This window comes from Ictalurus punctatus, chromosome 25 (genome assembly GCF_001660625.3).
Source record: "Ictalurus punctatus breed USDA103 chromosome 25, Coco_2.0, whole genome shotgun sequence".
NCBI lineage: Eukaryota > Metazoa > Chordata > Actinopteri > Siluriformes > Ictaluridae > Ictalurus > Ictalurus punctatus.
This window is the reverse complement of record NC_030440.2, coordinates 7,815,063-7,836,170: the sequence shown is the minus strand read 5'-3', so window position 1 is coordinate 7,836,170 and position 21,108 is coordinate 7,815,063. Positions and strand designations below refer to the sequence as shown.

At 37.0% G+C, this 21,108-nt stretch overlaps 1 protein-coding gene across 2 annotated transcripts; it reads right to left on the bottom strand.

Moving 5' to 3' along the window:
* Positions 1-309: 309 nt before the first annotated feature.
* eif2b4 (eukaryotic translation initiation factor 2B, subunit 4 delta) lies at positions 310-15,446 on the bottom strand. 2 transcript variants are annotated; one of them, XM_053675906.1, is made up of 14 exons: positions 14,690-15,446; positions 9,207-9,368; positions 8,713-8,750; positions 7,951-8,125; positions 6,088-6,291; positions 5,770-5,852; positions 5,054-5,145; positions 3,490-3,604; positions 3,225-3,301; positions 2,977-3,079; positions 1,559-1,686; positions 1,265-1,445; positions 989-1,169; positions 310-888 (listed from the first exon to the last, which is right to left on the bottom strand). In XM_053675906.1, the coding sequence occupies exons 2-14, from the start codon at positions 9,271-9,273 to the stop codon at positions 689-691; spliced, it is 1,644 nt and encodes a 547-aa protein (XP_053531881.1). In that variant the 5' UTR covers positions 9,274-9,368; positions 14,690-15,446; the 3' UTR covers positions 310-688. The 2 variants fall into 2 exon arrangements, with proteins under 2 accessions (XP_053531881.1, XP_017311472.1); XM_017455983.3 differs by having other exon boundaries at positions 9,252-9,368; positions 14,690-15,444.
* Between the last annotated feature and the right edge of the window lie 5,662 nt (positions 15,447-21,108).

Genomic DNA, 21,108 nt, shown 5'->3' with positions numbered 1-21,108 from the left:
ATTTGTAAGAAGCCCTATATCATGTACGCAGCTTAATCAAAAAGGTTTACTAACAAAATCAAATTCTGTTCCAGATAACATAATTAAAGACATTTACAATCTTTCTTACATATTTCTAAGTATATACAAGTTTACTGAAGTTTAATGCCTTGGCTTGAATGATGCACAAAAGCTCCCAACCGGGGTCATAGGTAAAGTAAGATACAGCACGCGTTCACATTTCTACCGCCTCACTCCCCGAAGCTGTAACTTGCTTTGGTGAAAAAGTTGGTCCATGGAACTCTTTGTACCAATGAATTCAGTCACCTGTTTCTACTGGTTGCATTTTATTGAGTGGACAAACAGAAAATCACCAGATTATTATTCCTTCAAATGTGTCTCCTTTTCATCATTTTATTCTACATTATACTTGCGCACACCAGCACCACCCCCCTTCAAACACACACACACACACACACACACACACACACGCACACACACGCACCCTATCTGACCCTCTGAAAGAAATGCAGAAACTGTACAAGTACAGAAACTCCTCTAGGTGATGTTCTGTCAAAGATAATGGGGGGAAAAGACAGAACAGCACTGATTAAAAAGGAAGTGGCATTTTAGATAAGATTTATTTTATGCCAGATGTGCAGCGTGTCCAGGCTTATGAATAAACAGATGTAAACGGGAAGCCTGATCATCACTGATCCACATTCTTCACTCTTAGTACTACAGGCACAGAGGTACAGGGGATCATGCCTAGCTCTGTGATCACCAAGTCAACAAAGTCTGGAGGTGTAACATCATAGACCAAGTTCAGCAAGCCCAGGGATTTCACACACTGCCAGTTCTCCAGCTGGGTCTTCCCCTTCCGTGTCACGATCAGATCATCAGGGTCATCTAGGGAGGGAAGGGGGAAAGGCTTGGTCAAAAATGCACATAAATCATTTATCAGGTAAACCGTTAGTATACTATTATCTGCCAAGTCGATCGTAATTACCCAGCTCGTTAGATACGAACGAGTCAGTCTGCACTCGTTCACAGAACTTGTAGGTCTCACAGCAGACCAGCACAGGCACATTGTACGCCTTGGCTACAAGGGCTATTTGCGACGTTCCCACTCGTGACATGACGTATCCGTTAGCCAGAAGAGCATGGGCTCCAAGAAACACCTTGGACACCTGTATGTGAATGTAATTATAAGAATGCTGATTATTTACTAAAGTGCAATAGAACACTAGAGAAAAACTCTTCACTTTTTTGTATGGTTACGTGCCTCAGGCAGAATGTAGGGGAGGGCAGATATGAGCACATAAGTACAGCGAATTCCTCTCTTCACCAAACGTCTCAGTGCTTCCCTGCCCTCCAGTCTGGGCCGACTGTCCACCACGATGACTCGGAACTTCCTCTGGAGTTTCTCAAACGCCTCACACAGAATATGATTGACAAGCGAGGAGCTGGAAAAAGAAACACAGTACTTTTTTTTTTTTTAAATAAATAGTACACATTGCACAATCAAGCGAATCTTCTAAAAATAAAAATGTACAGAGACGGACATTGATTATCTTACCATCCATAAATTAGAATGACATCACCATCACTGATCTTTTCACTTGCGAATTTAGAGATGGCTTCAGCAGCCAACTTGATCTTCTCATTTACATAGTTGTCAATACATGACAATAGTTTCTTCTTAGCCTATAGACAAAAAAAGGGGGGGGGGTAACATTTTTAAAATCTAATAAGACAGTGTTGTTGCATTTTACATATGTGTGGTGGTCTGGGAAAACCTGTTGGAAGTCACTGTGGCTGAATTCTAGCAAACCATCAAAAAGTGACCAGAATTGTTTTTTTTCCCCCTGCCTAAAAAATGCTTTAAGAAAATTAATATATTTCACCAAAACAATGTGAAAATATTTTTATTTACTTTCTAACCTTGTCTGTTTTCTGCTGTTTAACTGCTAGTATGCTGACCATGTGTGATTTCCTCACATAGTGAATGTCAAGCTGTTGGTTGCCACAGCGAAACAGACATAAATCCAAAAACCCACTAGATTCAGTTTGTAAACTGATAAAAAAAACCAGCTGCCAAATGGTGTGTAATGCACACGCACCGTCAACAACACTGTAGAGATGACAGCAGACAAAACTTTTAAAATTTAAAAACAATATTTTTCAATAAGGCTGTTCTATATTTGTAAATATCTTTTACCAATTAGCCAAAACATGCAGTGTAACAATTTGCTTTAGCCATTGAAATATTTGCTTATATAAGCAGCTGTTTGATAAAATTTATTTCTATAAATTACAAAACACAACATCTGAATGTCTCTCACCCCATACGCTCAAATCTCAACAGAAAGATTAGTGTATCTTCCATGTCCTTGACTTAATCAGAAAATGGTCAGAGAGTACAGACAGTGGGGACTAGTAATGCCAGAAGAGTATAAACAGCAGCACAGGGGACAGGAACCTCCCCTCCCCCAGAGACATTTTTTTACTCTTTGGTTAATGTGTTGTTTTTTTTTTTGTGTGAAAGAGCCATTGCAAAAACTAATATTTTACATTATTAAAAAAAAAAAAAAAAAAAAAAAAAAAAAAAAACAGCACTACATACATGCACTGGCCGGAATTTGAAATATATTAATGTAAACCGACTTTTCAGTCCGCTTACAACTTCGGTAGGCTGCACAACAGAGGAATTGTAATTGATTTAGCATTTTCTGCAGGAAACTGATCTCTAGTGACGTTTTTAATGATATTCTGGTGAACGGAGAGACACCTGGCGAGCCACATGATTTTTGTCAAAGAGTCACATGTGACTCGCGAACCACTGATCTAGCAAGCAACCCAAGCCACCCACCCAAAAACATAAAAATAAATAATAATAATCATCATCATCTCAAACACACATTCACATATGGGATGGATTCATATTTATAGTGACATATTAGCATAGCCAAGTTATTCTTTAATAATATTTCTCACCTCCTCCTCTTTGCACTGATTTGGAATATTGGAGATCTCTTTCTTGATGTATTTGATTGCATTACCCATACTTGCCGAGAGGGGGCGACATTGATTGAGAAAACTGCAGAGGAAGACAGCAGGGAAATTTCTCCATTCAGTTCTAGCAACCAGCTTAGTGTTATTTTAAACAGCTGGTAAAGTTTGAATGAAGGAGATAAGGTAGAAGTGTGAAACAACTCGATATACTAGACATGTTTACTGTTTACCTGATGTAGGGCTTCAGTTTGTTCACTAGGTCCCTGGACAACTCCTCATTTGGAGGAGTACTGTAGTCTTGAATCACCTGCAACATCATCACAATAACATTATATCTTACAGTAACTTTCAGGTTTGAAAGCAAATTCTTGTTGCCTTGATTTATTGCTGTTGGACATTCAGTAACCAGAATGACTGAAAAGCTCTAAATCAGTGACGTGTTTCTACATGGACAACCAAAGCAAGGGAAATGAAAAGGCTGTAGTAACATTATACCTGTTTAAAGGCATGCAAGAGAGCCACAGAGCGAGCGTTTGAGCCGGCTATGATGCCCTGGGAGTACTGCAGGCCCAACCGGACTATGAAGGGGTGAATAACTGTGGCAGGGATGCTGAAAATGACACGTCTATTATTAACATTATAGTATAATACCTCACTCTCTCAATAGAATAACACTTGCTCCTCACCAGAAGCCACACCGCTGACATGAAATACAGATGCAATAACATAAAATTCCAGGATTTTTCAAGCACTATTTTTTTGATTACTTGATTAAAAAGTTTGCACCCACACAAATATTTAAAAATAGGGGTGCACCCTGTAACAAAAAGTTAATTTAAATCATATGGCATGAACTAAAATTCTGAAAAATACTGGTCTGTCAGAGTAATAACCTGCAGCAGCATGTTAAAATCCTATGCTAAATGCGTAAAGATTGGCAGGCCTGTGAGTGGGATTCAAGCTCCCCATAATAATTTCTACTTCTAGGGGTTTCTTTATATGAATGGTCAGGAGTAGTTCTAAATACACACACACACACACACACACACACACACACACACACACCTTGATAAATCACATTACACATTATATAGCAAGTTAAAACCAATAATGTCACAAGTGGCTAAGCAATTTGGCAGAGTTAAAGCTCAGAAATTCTTATTTTTTAGAAAGCAGAAAAAAGGGGGAAAAAAAAAGAAAGCAAAAGGGGTAGGGGATTCAATGTACTGCTGGGGGACCTGAATATTACAATTGCGAGGATCTGAAAGATGTTCAGAGGATATGAAACACAGTGCATCAGGAAAGTGTGCCTCGATTCAATCCTGTCTCGGAGGTCTACAGACAGTTCCTTGGACTTCATGGCTTGGTTTGTGCTCTGACATGCATTGTTAACTGTGGGACCTTATATAGACAGGTGTGTGCCTTTCCAAATCATGTCCAATCAACTGAATTTACCACAGGTGGACTCTAATCAAGGATGATCAGTAGAAACAGGATGCACCTGAGCTCAATTTTGAGTGTCATGGCAAAGGCTGTGAATGCTTATGTACATGTGCTTTTTTTGTTTTTTATTTTTAATAAATTTGAAAAGATTTTAGAATGTAATAAGAATTTTTATAGAATTTTGAAGAAAATAATGAATTTAATCCATTTTGGAATAAGGCTGTAATATAACAATGTGGAAAAAGTGAAGCGCTCTGAATACTTTCCGGATGCACTGTATATGTGAGGCAGTTATTTCATTAATAATATCTTTGTTCATTGTGAAAACGAATGAACATCTGTGAAACAGTGATGTCATTTGCAAACTAAAAAGAGCCAGAATTCCCATCACTCATGTGAAACCCAATACACTAAATGGTATAATTGGTGCTATAATTTACATGTGCCGTTTTCTTCATTCTTCCATGTAGGCAACCATTTGCATTTGACCTTTTTTTTATTTTGTTTATTCAAACACTTTTCAACAAAAAGGGTTAATTTCCAGATTTTACTGTGCTCAAATGACAAAACACAAAACTATTTCAAACTATTTACATTGCTGGACTTTGTTCAGTACCTGATTTGCTGCGTGAGAGGGGCTTTGCGGCTGTACTGGTGCAGGTGAGAGAACAGGCTGACTTTGTAGCCATACTCCGACCTCAGAGGAATCTGTAAGAATAAAGAACCCAAGTGAACTCCATCAGTCTGCAGCACAATGAAGGCAACAGTCAGCTCTGTTACTGGGCAGAGGATATTCTTTTCTCTTCAGGATCAGTGCTGCTGCAGCAATAAAAATATAGCTTTAATGTAGTTTTACAGCCAGAATAAACATGTGAGATGCACAGTACATAACAAAACACTAACGTTTACTACATAACAAAATGAAACCCAACTAGCCTACATAACACCAACACACGCAACGAAACAGCCAGCTACCCTAGATAACAAATGTACACGTCACACAAGTGATGTTTTCACATATCAGTGGCATCCCATCTATGCTTGCTCATCTTTATTCATGTGCACTGACAAAATACACATTTAAGAAGCAAAAAAAAAAAAAAAAAAAAAAAAAAAAAAGGTTCCACTGCACACACAGTACGGGGCCAGACCTTGACTTGAGACACATTTATGCGGGTCCCTTGCCCTGACCTCTGTAAGAAATGGGAGGTAAAGCATCTGAAGTAAGTGTGATGCAGTATCTACATGGTCAGTAGCGGAGGAAGTGAATAAAGAAAGAGGGGGTGAAGGAGGAATCACCCATATATAACGCATGTATGAAAACTTACTGACCTGTTGTCTCTCGAGCTTCTTGGCCAGCTTTCTCACCACTGCAGGATCATCTACTTGGATGTGTTCTGGTAATCGTTTCACCACTGAGGAATAACATAACCAGAAACCATAGCAAGGATACATCTCTCTCTCATATATATATCCCACACTGAATAAAATGTTTTAAATGGACATTTGCTGTGGCATGTAAAGAACGATCTACACAGGAGCGAGCAGTCACTGTTTGACAGAACTTCATTACGTTGTCCTTTTGTACAGTACATGTAGAATATAAATCAACACATGTCTATTAGCACAGTTTCACCATGATTATGTTACCTGGCTGTAGTTCACTCTGAGGAGCTTTAGGCTTGCTCATGGAGGAGGCGCCCGGCTCTTTCTTAGACTGTTTCGCTGCACGATCTGCTTCCTGGCGTGCCCTTCGCTCTGCCTTCAGCTCTGCTTTACTCTTAGCTGGCTTGTCTGCAGATGTAGAGCTCTCTACTGTAGCTACACTGACAGGCGCAGCAACAACTGATGGCACTACAAGACCAAAGCCAAGCAGGAGCACATGAATAAACAGCATATACAGTGCAAATACACAGAGTCTTCTATAACTGTATAATGTTTAAAACATATGGGGATGCACACTCAGAATCAGCACACTGAAGTTCTGAGCAATAAAACCATGGAGCCTCGTTTATAAGGCGTGTGTAAATAATTCCTAAATGTGGACAGACGATTACTTCCTAGAACGTTCGAAAAAAGTATACATAAACATTTCCATGTGTATTAAAAATACGGAACCTTCTAATCCCATGGCATGTTTGATAAATGCAAAACCTCCATTAGGAAAAAGTAAGGATGGGCTAGATCACTTAACTTTCAGCTTTAGGTGTTACTAATTGTGATTTGTATTATTACTTTTACTGCAAGAGCCAAATATGGAATTGAAGTTTAAATCTGATAATTTAAAAAAACTTATATAAAATCAGGCAGACAAATGCCTGATACTGAAGCATCATCACCACCCCTTTCGGTAGTGTGCCAGGAGAACTGTACAACAGGGACGGGGTGCTATACATAAGGCACAATCACACCTGTGTTAAATTCTATCCTATGATTACAAAATCATCATCATAAGTCATGATATATTCATGTGAAATAAAATAAAAAATAAAAAACATTTAATAACCTACGGTATCAATGACAACAAACTTATCATAATTTCCATCGAGGACATATCTCTATAGACAATTTTTCAGCAATATAACATATTTAGTGGTGTGTTTTAGATTTAGCCTGTTTAAATAATATCATCGAATTGTTCTCTGTGGGGGTAAAAAACAAGAAGTACAGCATAAAGACTAGTTTTGGGTTCAACCTGATTAGTCAAGATAAGAAAACAGTTTGCCATGAGGTGGTATGCAAATTAATGCAAAGAAATGCCACAGATAAAACAAATAGTCTATTATTTCCATGTATAACAACTGGAAGTATTAAAAACATTTACATGACATTTATAATCTGCTTACAATGAAAACACTGATATCTGAAATGGGTTTATTCATATTTACAAAATTATATTGTGCTATATTACTTTTGAGAGCAAATGACCTGAGTATTCAGATGACCACATGCTGCACATATTAAATGACAAAGTCTAGTGCATTGTTTCATATGCTGCTGATGAAGATATTTCATACTGATTTGTGGTTAAAAAACATGCTCTTAAAGATAATATATCTTTGATGCATAGATGATAATCAATTGCAGTTCGACGCAGAAATTAGTTGATACACGTCATATCCAACTCAGTGCACCTTTAGCTACTCTTAAAGCCCCCCATGAAGTGCCTTGAAGCATACATTGTTATTCATTGAAGAAATTTTCAATGAAACAGTGAGTCAGGGCGGGACATATCAAATGGCCTCTCCCCCTTTTTTTAAATAGCCAATAGCGTTTAGCTTACCTCACAGCCCAGGCTAAACAGTACTTACCAGCTAGTACCATGGAATGCGATCCCGAGCAATAAAGCGAGTTATGATTAAAACCGCAACTTTGGAAAGGTGATTTTTACAACATTGGGGGCAAAATTTTTTATCATCATTTTAGAGAGCATTTGATTGGACAGAAAATCTGATGAGACACTGAAGTGCAGAATGATGTCATTAAAATATGGCGTGGCTCCATACTGCCTACCTTTCTGTGCTGGACTCTGTGGAAGTGGATGCTGAGCGGTGGAAGGGGCTTCTTTTTTTTCTTTATCCGCCCCTTTTTCTGTTGGACCCTTGTCATCTTTTTTGCCCTTCTTCTGCTGTTTCTTCTCTTTCCGCAGACGCTGCTTCTCTTCTTTTGTCAGTTCTCGACCTTCAATCTGGAGATGACAGGTTAAAGTTCAGACACAATAACACCAAGGTTTACTAATATTCCTTTTTTTTTTTTTTTTTTTTTTAAACCAACTGACTGCATTAAGAGTGAATAACACATTTACATCCTACAACCCCAATTCCAAAAAAGTTGGGATGCTGTGTCAGATATAAATATACGGAATAATAAAAACCAAATGCAATGATTTGCAAATCTCATAAACCCACATGTTATTCACAATAGAACATAGAAAACATATCAAATGTTTAAAATGAGAAATGTACCATGTTAAGGAAAAAATAAAGCAGTTTTGAATTCGATGGCAGCAACACATTTCAAAAAAGTTGGGACAGGGGCAACAAAAGGTTGGAAAAGTAAGTGTTACTAAAAATAAACAGCTAGAGGAACATTTTTGCAACTAATTACGTTAATTGGCAACAGGTCAGTAACATGATTGTGTATAAAAAAATAAAAAAAAAAGAGTATCTTAGAGAGTCAGAGTCTCTCAGAAGTACAAATGGTATGGAATCTGGATGGAGACATGTTTTATGTCTAAATTCATGTATATACCTTTACTTAAACTATATGACTCACCTTAACTCGTGCAATCTCCACGACTTTCCCATCTCCATCTTCAGAAAAGACAGAATTTATTATCAAACTGTTGTCAGCTAAAAATAAATAACTAAAAGAAAATCGATGTCAATGAACATTTAGCCTTAATAAATGTAGGAAATATAGCCAGGCAGCATGCTACTGGCGCTAAGCTGTGTTACAAGATGGTTGAAAATAAAAGAAATACTAAACATTAAGTAACCTTTTTCTCCCCACAATAATACAAGTATATTCAGCAATTCACTAACCACGACCACACAGTCGCACTGCAGGACTGAGTGAGAGAATACACACGAAACATGATGCAATTTTCACTACACTTAGCGGTAGCTGAGTCACACAGAACAAGCTAACTAAAAGAAAAGCCTAGCTTGTGTGGAGTGTTCAAAAAACAAAACAACACAGGTGTAATTTTTATAATGACGCTTCAATTAAATGCTCACGCCATTAAGAAAAGAGCTTCGTGCGTTTACCTACAGCTTTACCACAGCTGCTGCTGTCAGTCTGTTTGGACTCACCTTTTCCCTCTGAGTCTGCCATGTTTCCAGTTTGCGAACATTCTTTTTCTTCTTCTTCTTATTCTTTTTGTTTTAATGGCGGTTGGCAAACCACTAAAGGTGCATTACCGCCACCTACTGGATTGGAGTGTGGGCAGTAGGTTGGCAGGAAAAGAAAAACAAAAAATGAATAATAATACATAAATAAATAAATACATAAATAAATAAAATATAATAAAATAAAAATAAAATAAACTAATAATAATAACAAAACAATAATACATAAATAAAAGAAAATAAAGAGATAAATAGCTATATAGTAGATAGTTTATTAGGGGGCGGTGCATTTTCCCAGATGTTTTCCCCAGCAAGTTCTCTAGTGTCATGTTTTGTTTTCCAATCTGCATCTCTAGCTCAGTTCTTTCCTCCTCATACCTTTTGCAGTCTAACAGAATGTGTTTTACTGTCTCTTGTGTACTGCAGTGTGTGCAGAGTCCAGTGGGGTGTTTTCCTATTCTGTTTAATGCTAGATTTAAGCCAGCATGACCTATTCTACGACGCGTAATTATCATCTCTTCCTTTGGGTTTCTGCCCTGCCTCACACTCATGCCTACTTGTTTTTGTATGGTATATAGATGCCGTCCGGTGTCAGCTGTGTCCCAGTATTCCTGCCATGTTTTATGCGCGTGTCCGTTTATAATGGTTTTGATCTCTGCTCTACTTAATGGTACTTGTATATCAACTGTTTCATGTTCTATCGATCTTTTTGCTAGTACATCCACAATTTCATTCCCTTCTATCCCTACATGTGCAGAAACCCAGAAGAAGGAAACACTCAACACCTTAGCATAAAGTATGAGAAGTAGATTAAGCATTTGGTAAGTTTACGAACATCACGCAATAAGTGGAAAGCTGCTGAGAAACGATCAGAAACATCATACTGCCCCTAGCGACTGGAGTGCGTGAGTCAGGCATGCGCCCTGCCCAGTGAGCGGGCGCGCCCCCGCCCCGGACGCACGCATGTGCGTTGTGGCTACTTCGCCACAACAGAACCTTCTTTTAAGTTTAATACAGAGATTCTCAAAGTTAGGGTTCTCAGGGTCCATGAATCATAGCCAGGCGGTCTGTGATTTATGTATGTATGTATGTATGTATGTATGTATTTATTTATTTATTTATTTATTTATTTACAGTGGTGGAAATCACAATCCACATTATCAAAGTTATCACATTTTGGGTTCCAAGCACCAAAGTCTACTCAGACCTGTGTTCCTTCAGTGGAAATTTCAGGAATAAAAAAAAAGTTCTGGCTCCAAAAAATTATTATTTGAAAAATGTCATGGTGGCCTGGCACCCGTCCAGGGTGTTCCCCGCTTTGTGCCCCAAGTTCCCTGGATTAGGTTCCAGGCTTCCCTGTGAAATCCCACAAAATAAATCCATACTGAGGGGGTTTATAGAATTTATCTTACACTTAAAAGGATGCCTGGCTACCAAAAGTTTGGCAACCCATGGGTTAATATATACCTTTTCAGGTTAATAAGCTCATAGGCCTGATTAATGACTCGTTTACTCAGTTGAATTAAATTCAATAAATGGAAATACATTATTATTTTGTTTCTGCATTCCCTGGTGAGGGTTCACAGGGGTCTCTCGGTCCAGTTGGACATGCGTGAACACCTCTAGCAGGAGCCAATAAGGGGTATCCTTGCAAGGTACCCAAACCACCTCAGTTGCCTTCTTTCAAGCTTATCACAAAAAGTTAGGCCAGGAACCTTGCGGAAGTATTTCATTTCCCTTACCTGTACTCATGACTTTGTTCTTTTGGTCACTACCTACAGCAACAACTCATGACCACAGGTGAGGACAGGTAGGTAATGGTTGACTTTTAGGCTTGCTGGTGTTTGCTGAATTCAAGCAGAAAGTGTGTGAAGTAGTATGAAGCTTTTGTGAAAAACATCTTCGCATTTGACAGCCAGCTCCATACTGATATTTGCTGGACAATAAACATTCATACAGGTGCCCAGATATTTTGAAAAGGACGGAAGAAAATACATATGGAGAGTTAAGGGGAAAAAAAAGGAATTTTTCTTCTACATATACTGCTCATATATGGCCACGTTTAAGATAAAGATTTTAGTGTCCATTAAAATGATCAAAGCCCCAAAGTTTCTACTTCCATATAATCCATCAAAAACCTACTTTACTCAATGGAGTAGCCTTCAACTTGTAAAATTAGTTGGGGTTTGAGACTCACACGGTTGGAGCGTTGCATGTTTAGTGGCTACCATGGGCAAATCACAGTGAATTATTCAAATGAATCTCTTGTTTTTTATTCAAATTAATCTCTTGGGGTTTTTTTTTCATTTTGTTTTGTTTGTCTTTTTACCACTGAAATGAAGAACCTGAACAATGTATAGATTTCATTCTCTCAATGCTGCTGCAGGTCCCTATAGATTCAAAACACAATTTAGAATGGTCTTTATTGGCACTGATTTGTGTTATAAATTCCATGCAGAATTAAATACAGGAAAAATAATATAACAAACATACAATATCTAATAAGAAACAAGTACAAGACCTACTCAGTGCACAACATAAAATCCCTGGACAATAAATATAAATAAAAAAGGTGGGAATCAGAAAATTGTCTTCTGGCAATATTGTAACCGGGCAATCGGATTGCGGCATTTGACTCAATATTACTTTGAATATTGCCAAATTCGGATTAATATCAGAATATTGATGTGCATGTAAACGTAGTCAGTGATTTCAATTATGCAGCATACGCTTTAAGCAGAAGAATGCAATTTAAGAATACCAAGAACGCCACCAGCTATTCAATAACCTCCCCTGGAGTTCACCTGAAATATACAATGTAGTTTTTCCCTTATGTTCAGCTGAATTAGAGCTGGAAAATATTAAAATGTGCAGACAAAATGGCTAATTTTATCCAAGGAGAAAGCTGATTTCAGTACCTTCTGGTGCTCTAACTACCTCTGTTAATTTTCTTCAAGGAAATCATCTGGGACAACAAAAAAGCAGGACAAGAAAAAACTCATCCTGCTCAAAAGGATAAGTATTTCATACTTAAAAAAAACACAGGAAAAAAAAAACAATAATTATAACTATGAGAATTTAGTAGCTCCCTGGGATAGGCTCCAGGTTCCCCTGTGACCCTGAAAAGGAGTAAGCGGTAGAAGATGGATGGATGGATGGATGGATGGATGGATGGAATTTAGTAAACCACAAGAGCATGAATGTAATGAGAATTTGAACTCTCTTGTTATCATGTGTGTGAATTTAGACCCCAGGTTTGAAAATAAGGAGTCACAACCTATCAGAGAACAGAAACGACTTGTACTGTATGTGCAGGAGTAACACCTGCTGCTGCGGACAGAAGGAGGAACAGACTGTCCACAAGCAAGTCTGTATGTGAGCTCAGCCTGTTTCAGCTCTGCTACACAATCAAACTGAGTACAATTAAAAATAAATCAAATGTGAAGAAAAAAAATAGACTGACAAACTAAGAATAATAGTAATTTAAAAAAACAAAAACATTTGTAATTGTTTCCTGCAACTAGATACAAATATTTGTGAAGTGATCTTTGCGAACAAGTTGGATCATTGATTACACTCTTTGAATTGGTTATATGAGGTGAATGTTGTGAGCTGACTCGCAGATCCGAAGGTTCATTTTAGCTGTGATTATGGCCCGGCATGATCAGATGTTTTTCTGAAATTTTGTTTAAAAAATTTGATAGCTGACGTATCTGGAAAAAAAAAACATGTTGGACTATAAGTAACCACCTGTTTGTAATGACGTTAAATAAAAAATATATAGAATTTTTTTTTTTTACTTGTTTACTATAGACTGCTGACTTTTTTGCTTTAACGGGATCATGATGAGTTCACATTTTGCTTCCAAAGTGCCCAGTTTTTGTTTTATTTACAGTGAAATTTAAAAATACTAATGGGATGAAATGTAAAATACTCTGAAATTCTAAGATATTAAAGGGATGTTTACAATCACAAGATTCATTAATCGTTCAACATTTTATTCAATTATACTGTATATAAACATAAAATTCACATACAGAACAGTGCATATTATTTCATTCGTAAAAAAAAAGATAGATAATGGTTTCAAAAGTATTCCTTATTCTTTATGACTAATTTTAGAAATGCACTAAATTACAAAAAAAAATGTTTTAAATAAACAGTTTTTATTTGCTAATAGTCTGAATTGCTGGCTGAATTCACAGCGCAGTAGCTGGTTGAAGGGGACCAAACCTCACAGAAACACCTGACTTGGTTCCATTTGACCAGCCACAGCAAGGTGTGTTGATTCAGGACAAGTGAGGGAATGACAAGAGGACAGAGCTGGTATTAGTACTAGGGTTCAACTGCCTTTCATCCTCTCTAATGACTCTTGATATTTACCTGTTGAGAGAGAAAGAAATTAAATTAAAAAATTTTCACTGGGTTTTCACTGGAGCCATTGGATGCAATCTGAAAACTATTTGACTTTTTTTTTTTTTTTTTTTTTTAATTCTCTGTAAATCTGACAAGCAGGATTTGTGGTCATGGATAAAGTTGTACATTACTATTATTATTGCAGGCCTTCCTTAAAGTTGTATTATTCATAGTGTGACTGAACTACCTTGTGACCAGTGTTTCACTATACTTTCAAATATATCTCAAGTATATCTCACTGTCTCCGTTTTTATATCTTGAGGTATTATTTATTGTTGTGAACTCTATGTTTGTGCTGTTTAGCACCTTAATTGTATGAAAGTGCGCAAATTACAAAAACATACATGTCAATATAAGAGGACAACAGAACATGGATTCTGACTACACATAGAGGAAAGTCCTCTTAAGGTTAGAGCTCTGGCAAGACAGAAAGATTAGAACAGCTGCTCGTTCTGTCTGCTCAGTGAGACAGTTAGAGCAGACAGCGATGAGCCATCAGCGCATGCCTTTGGCAAACCAACCACATAAACAACAGTATTAGCACCTCTCCTGCTACCCACTGTCGGGGGCTCGCCTATTAGCCCTGCAACTATTTTTTTTTCACAACAATGATACAAATTATAGAAACGTTTTAGTTGTTTTTATTTATTTATTTTTGTAAACCTTGATGATAAATTCCCCCTGAAACCACACACTTCCTTACATTCCATAACTAGATTATTCATATGGGGATATAAGGAAGCATGTCTTCACAGTGGGGCAATAACTGGATTTTCTTCTCTGCACAGACAAAGTGTCCTGTTATATAGCAACGTATCAGCCCACAGTAACTTTATGGTAGTTTATAAAAAATAAAAAATAAAAGGGGGAAATGAAAATGGCTATTCGGGTCTATCTAACTATATTGGGTAAGCATCTAGCAGCCATTCATGAAATAACCAATGTAAAATAGTAAACTGTCATTGTAAAATGAAATTGAACATTACCTGTACTTGATGTCACTGAAGTCCTGCGTTGTATATTTATTGTCGTCATCAGCAGATTCACTGGTGTTGTTCAGTAAAGTAAGGAGAGGTGTGCTTGATTAAGCAAATGTAGAACAATCCCCTCTTGAGCTTGAATGTTGTCAACCTACAGAACTACTATAGAATTGACATCCTTGAAGTGTATCCCTGCCTTTTACTTTTCAGAGGTGTGGAAAAGTGCTACAGGCTACAGTAGATCAAAGGTAAGCAATGACAAGTGTGAGGTTGATGACACTCCTACATCTGCTTCCTCCCAGCACACCTTTTCACATGGATTAGTTCTTTCAAATGTGTGATATCCTGCATTTGTGGGTTTGATAATAAAGCAGGGATACTTTAAGTAATTATTGTCCAAATCCAAACCTTACTCAACCTTGATGTTGCTGGATCCTCTGAAGCAAAAATTACCTTTTTTTGTTTTTTTTGTTTTTGTTTTTGTTTTTTAACAAATAGACTACTGCCACTTTCGTAAATAATAAAAAGTCCTGTGATGGATTAATCTAATACCAATGGCACAGTAATATGCTTATCTTTAAGAGCTAGACTGTTAATTGCTCAATTAGCATTACTTGACCACTTACATACAGAACAACAACAACAAAAAACTTTGTAGCTTTTCTAAAACATTTGAACACCTCTCTCTAAAAGTTTGTCCTAATCATTTAATGATCTTCTCCACACCTCTCTCTCTCTCTTTCCCTCTCGCTTTGTCCCATCCTCCTCTTAGACCAGCTTGTGGATTCTGCACAGGCATGTCTTCCTGCTCCCAGCCTTTTCTATCGCTCTGTCTCCCTCACTCCCCCCCCATGCCATGGTGGCCTCCCACCTGTTGGTGTCCTTTAGAAGCCCGGGCCTCTCCTGCGCCTGCTGTCCAGCCCAATCAGGGCCATGACATGGGAGAGCAAGTCACACCTTTCAGCTGTTCACACCAGGCCCAAGACACCCAACACCCTTCACTCCTCTTTTTATGCTGAATTTCAATGCTTCTGAAAGAAAGCGAATCCTGATGCACAGCCCCGGAAACAACTGTAGGAAAGTTTCATTGCCAGATAGCGGGTAGGGTTGTGGCTAAAACCAACCTGTTTTCTAGGTACTGTTACTGCGTTCTAGGCTCGGATAAGCTTAGATTCAAGCTTCAGTACACTTTGATTACATGTGTTATTCACTGTGTTCTTTATTTCAACTCATTTGCCTACTGAATATGCGTATGAAGATGTGTAAAACCCTTATTTTCTTAAATATACCGGACAATTATTTGTTTTTATTTCATTATAACTGCTTTCATAATCACAAAATGATAAAATCATTCATTTTGTCAACCATTAATGTTGTTTAACAACAGCACTTGATGAAGCAATAAGAAAAAAGAAGTTATTCAGTGTAAAAAAAATGTTTTTGATTGGGTTGTCCAATGTCTTGTTTTTTTTCTAAATGAATCTTGTTTTAATTGCACATTTGACTTGATTTATCTCTACAAGAGAAACAGGAGAGCGCTGGCTCTATTTTCCCCTGCAGCAAGCATGGCAGTATCCTGAAGTCAGCACCTGTGTTCTAAAACGAGCCCGAGCAACAGGAGCCCTGGACCCATTCACAGAAAGCCAGGGCTATAGACGAAGCTTACTCTGAAACCTAATGCCCTGCAGTATTGTAACTGTGTAAAGTCTCCACAAATAGCTACTATCAACATCCTAGTCTCATTTCTCCTCACAAGTAATACTTACAAAATGAAATGTTTTCATTTTCAGGTTTCATGGCAATCATGACTGCTATTGTAATGGACATACTGTAGTATAGCACTACAGTATATTCTGCTAGAGGAACATGTGATTGTGCTGCTGGTGATTAAATCAGAAACTGTTCAAAAGGATGAATGTTTTCATCAGGTTGTATACAGAATAGTAAAGCTCATATAATTCCATTGTATAAAAAAAAATCACATAGCCCAAGCTGTGCATGAAAATGTGTTGTCTGGGAATTAAAAACAAAATAGGTGACATTTTTTTCCCCTCGGCTCAGAAAAAAAGAAATAAAAACAGTGTTGAGGTCAGTTCTAGACTGGTTTTTATTTTTAACTCAGGCACACCCCGGCTGAAGTTCAGCTTGCTAATAACTTTGTTCCTCTCTGTCACATGAATTTGCAAGCCAGGATCCCTTTGTATTTCAGAGGTCATGGCTCTTTAACTCATAACAGCAAAAGCGACATGTGATGTCCCCAGGGATGGCACAACGTGAAAGCAGATCTGGGCTCAGATGGCATACGTATATGGTTCAGAACCATTTCAGAAACAGAGAACACCTACAACTGACCTCAGTTCAGACCTTAAACCTCAGCTGCTGTGACTTCCCAACTGAGCTGAATTGTATAGCTAAACTAATCCCCTAAGTCATTCCTATTCTCAGTGTTGTCTAGGGCCCACACATTCAACAGCTGACCAGTGTTTTTAAAGCAGGTGGATGGATCTTTATTCTACTTAAGAGCATTTCCTCTAATTATATTCCTTTTACACCAGATCCAGAGCAGTTTTGACTATGGCATTTGTGATAGGTCGTGCCGTATAAAAGATAACAGGATAAGATATGGCTGGATGCAAAAGAATTTGCATTCACCATGGGTTCTAGATAGCAAAAAGGACAAGTTAGCTTTATGTTTGCAATTTATCTAAACAAACAAAAACCAATTTGATATTTGGCAAAATCAAGAGAATATAGTTTGGAAAAAGGTTTTGCTATGACCTAAATCACCAGAAGTGATTTTTCAGAAACATTCCTTTTAGAATCATTTTAGCATTATCTTAACATACTGTACATACAAAACATTTGATCATTTTTGTTAAACGTTGGACAAAGTAACATCTGAAAAAGCCAACATTGCATATGTTTACCTTTTTTATTTTCATTTTACCCTACAGGGATGTAAATTTTGCACTCAGCTGTATCTTAAGTCAAATTTCCCCCCTCACTTCACATATTTACTGGGATATTTTCAACAGTGAAATGGCATAAACACAAAGTAACATATTGACAGCCAACAGTACTGACATATCTGATGTTATTTCTTTCATAACATCCCTGTTGAAAAAAACAATGGAAACTCATAGAATTTGTAATGATTTTAATGGTTATAATGGGAATTGTATTGGTTTTAATGGAAACTGTAAAGGGTCCTGTAGGTCTCTACTGGCAATTTTTTCCCTTCTATTGATAGCAAGTTATGTCTAGTGGATACCATTAAGGACCACTAATGGTAATAGTAATAGTTTTAATGGTTAGCTGATGGATTGTAATGGTGTTTGTAAGGAAACCATTAGAATTTCTGTAATGGATTCTATTGTTTTTTTCCAGCAGTGATTGTATAATAAATATGAGCTCTTAACTGAATAAAGCATCTAACAGAGGGAATAAGATGAAATATATATATATATATATATATATATATATATATATATATATATATATATATATATATATATATATATATATATATATATATATAATAAAGTTATGCTTGTTGCCCAAATTATCTACACTGCAAGAAATTATATCTTGGTGAGGAAACATTATGTTAAATATACAGTTACATTAGGTGAATATATCTAATAACCATGATTATGGGATTATGATACAACGAATAAAATTATTATGATTATTATTAGACTTTCATTTCAAGCTTGAAAGTGTATTGTTATATTGCCAGATTCCTATAAATATACATTTTGCTTATTTCAAGCATTTATTTCTAAAAACCTAAACAAAAAACAAACAAACAAACAAACAACAACAAAAAAACAACAAGAAGACGGGAACTGTACCTGTAAATACAATTTCAAGTTTAAAATCAGGAGGAAATAAAATCAGTTTAATAATATTAATAGTTTTAATCTTATAATACAAAATTATAATCTTATATTCTTAGAATACTTGTTTTAATCTTATACAAAATATTAAAATATGATGTTATGAATGTGACTATATTCAAGATGTTTTCACATATCAGTTTTGCAGTGTAGCATTAAAACATGTAGCATTAAAAGGACCTGTTGCTGGCAAAACAGTTAGAGTTAAAGGTGAATTCCATCCTTGGGGATGCCAGTTGCTCAGGCTGAGCTTGAAACAGCTGTCTCAGAGAGCCCCAGCCCACACCAAGAGGGATCAGAATAGAAAAGGTCAAAGGAGACCTGTATTTAGGATTGTAAAAGTTAAAACAGGTGCCAGTCAGAGCCAGCAGATGACAGTTTTATCTCAGATGAAAACATGGACATACATAGAGAGGAAAATGAAGACAACAGGGCCTTATAGAGGGAAAAACAATCTTTCAGCTACAAAGGTATTTTACATGTTAAAATGGAAACTGCTATTTTTGTTCCTTTATTGTAAGTCCGTTTTCCTGGATTATCAACTGAAACTATATTGGCCCATATCTATTATGGCCCATACATTGATTAGCATGCCACATCTCAATGTTCTATAAAATAAAAGTACAATCAGTGGTAGGACACTAAATAGCAGATGACCAAATGGGAATATGACAGGAAATGCCTTTCTGACCTGACCCACCCTGTCACCTTCAGTTTTACTGAGGCACATGAAACACACAGGGTGTCAAAATAGAGTGTGTGTGGCTTCAACTGGTGTCAGCTATACCCTGTTGTAAAAGCAGGACAGACCTCCTGTATAGAGCGTGACAAGTGATGCCTGGGGAATGGATCGTATAATAACAAGTAATATATTTTAAAAGGTTTGCCCCATTCTAATTTGTTTATTTGTTAGACTGGTGGACTGGAAACTCACTATGTTTCTATACTTGCTTAAATTGGTATTTTGATTAAGAAAAGTATGGGAATTAGAACAACTAGGAAGCAGTGTTTTATGTTTAAACAAAGATCCACCAGATTCTACCCGACCCACCAAACAGCATGCTGTCTTGCATTTAATAAAATTATCAGCATGAAATAAACAACTTCCAAACTGTCATAAGCATGCAGCAATTAAATGTCTTGTATGCATACGAAGTTTATTCATATGAAACACACAAATACAGCAAAAACACTGTTGACAATCAAGCTCTCAAGCATGCTTTCATTTTGGTAAAATAAATAAATTATGCCACGTTTCCTTGTTTTTTTCCAGCTACAATCGGGTTTTACAGTTTTATAAGATTTTTAAATGATTATTAATTGGGTGTAAATATATGTTTAATTATGTCACAGTCCCCATGAAGTGCCTTGAAACGTGCAGCGTTATTCAATGTGTTGACGTAATTTCCACTGAAACTGAAAAAAGGTAATCAGAGTGGGACATATTAAGTGGCTCCTCCACCTTTTTAAATAGCCAACAACAGCAACTTTGGCATTGACCATTTTAAAGGGAACAAAAGAAAACAACTACAAACATAACAACAAGAACAACAAGAACAATAAGAACAACAACAACAACAACAACAACAACAACAACAACAATAATAATAATAATAATAATAATAATAATAATAATAATAATAATACATGTTGGGTGCATGGTGGCTTAGTGGTTAGCCTCACACCTCCAGGGTTGGGGGTTCGATTCCGACCTTGGCCCTGTGTGTGCGGACTTTGTATGTTCTCCCCGTGCTGCAGGGGTTTCCTCCGGGTACTCCGGTTTCCTCCCCCAGTCCAAAGACACGCATGGTAGGCTGATTGACATGTCCAAAGTGTACATAGTGTATGAATGGGTGTGTGAATGTGTATGTGATTGTGCCCTGCGATGGATTGGCACCCTGTCCAGGGTGTACCCTGCCTTGTGCTTGATACTCCCTGGGATAGGCTCCAGGTTTCCCAGTGACCCTGAAGGAAGGATAAGCAGTATAGAAGATGGATGGATGGATGGATGGATAATAATAATAATAATAATAATAATAATAATAATAATAATAATAATATATGTTGTCTATTAGAAAAAACAATTAGGCCTACTGTATTATCTGCCCAGCAGTTACAGTTTAACTCTATTAATGCTAAAATGCTAATGAGACAGGACAGAAATCTAGATGGTACTCCATTTAGACTAAAAAGCAGACTACATTTAGTCTATATTTAATCTTAGACAGTGTTTAATACGTTGTAACGTCGTCCAAAAACGCATACAACAGTAGTATGTCAAGTAATAAGTGTATTTGTTTATGACATACTGTTTAATACATTTAATACTGCACCGTTTGGATTTGGCTACTCCTATACTAACACTACGCATATTACTTTACATCTCATACTAGCATACTAAATAGTATGCCAAAATAGCACGCCAGACTATTATACTGACATACTATTTAGTAGGGCAGTACGTGAGTACTGATGTGTGGCTCCCTTCCCTTTGACCTGAGAGGAGAAATTTGATTGGACCGTTCA

Excerpts from the sequence above, each read along its gene's own strand:
- eif2b4 (XM_053675906.1), bottom strand. The coding sequence starts at position 9,273 with ATGGCAGACTCAGAGGGAAAAGGTGAGTCCAAACAGACTGACAGCAGC. Across the intron at positions 8,751-9,206 it reads CAGCTGTGGTAAAGCTGTAG|ATGGAGATGGGAAAGTCGTG; the intron begins GTAAACGCACGA and ends TCTTTTCTGAAG. Across the intron at positions 3,605-5,053 it reads CCTCTCACGCAGCAAATCAG|CATCCCTGCCACAGTTATTC; the intron begins GTACTGAACAAA and ends TGTCATTTTCAG.